The sequence below is a fragment of the Fulmarus glacialis genome, unplaced genomic scaffold (genome assembly GCF_000690835.1).
Source record: "Fulmarus glacialis isolate BGI_N327 unplaced genomic scaffold, ASM69083v1 scaffold41066, whole genome shotgun sequence".
Taxonomy (NCBI): domain Eukaryota; kingdom Metazoa; phylum Chordata; class Aves; order Procellariiformes; family Procellariidae; genus Fulmarus; species Fulmarus glacialis.
The window spans coordinates 441-1,090 of NW_009220739.1; the positions used below are offsets into that span (position 1 = coordinate 441).

Consider the following 650-nt stretch of genomic DNA (forward strand, 5'->3'; position numbering starts at 1 on the left):
GAGATGGGTTGGCCAAGCCATCAACACCAGGTTGGAGGTGTTTGCTCTGCGTCCCATGAAGGGGACAGAGTGGGGGGCTCCTTCTCCCCTCAGCAGGCACCCACGGGTGGGTGCACACAGGGGAATTAATCTGCTACCAGCCATCGCGGTGGCCCGAAGCCACGAGAGGTGCCCCATGCTGTCATCTGCTCCCCATCCACTGCCTGGTGCCAACATCTCCCCATCAGCACGGGCAAGGCAGGGTGGCACCAGCACCGGGTGCTGCTTGGCATGGCCGCGGCAGCTCCCCATCCCCTCTGTCTCTGGCACAGGGTTCCCCTACGAGAAGGTGGTGCAGCGGGTGCTGTACCTCCAGGTCCTGGACTACGACCGCTTCAGCCGCAACGACCCCATCGGGGAGGTGTCCATCCCCCTCAACAAGGTGGACCTCACCCAGATGCAGACCTTCTGGAAGGACCTGAAGCCGTGCAGCGACGGCAGCGTAAGGCCCTGGTCCCCCTCCCTACCCCTGGGGACAGTCCTCGAGGGGAGGCTACCCCCGTCCCTGTGGTGTCCCAATGGGACCACCACCCTCTTGCTACCCCAACAGGGACGTTTTCTGCTTTGCAAGAAGGTTCGACATCCGATGGAGAGGTTTCTCTTCCCAAATC

General features: G+C 62.8%; 1 protein-coding gene across 1 annotated transcript in view; it reads left to right on the forward strand.

Annotated features, from left to right (window-relative positions):
• Positions 1-650, forward strand: part of SYT7 (synaptotagmin VII) — a gene marked incomplete at both ends in the record, with an annotated part of 1,747 nt that overhangs the window by 378 nt on the left and 719 nt on the right. Inside the window, one exon of the mRNA XM_009580865.1 lies at positions 312-481. Within this exon, the coding sequence (XP_009579160.1) occupies positions 312-481 (170 nt within the window). The remainder of the gene's footprint in view (positions 1-311; positions 482-650) is intronic.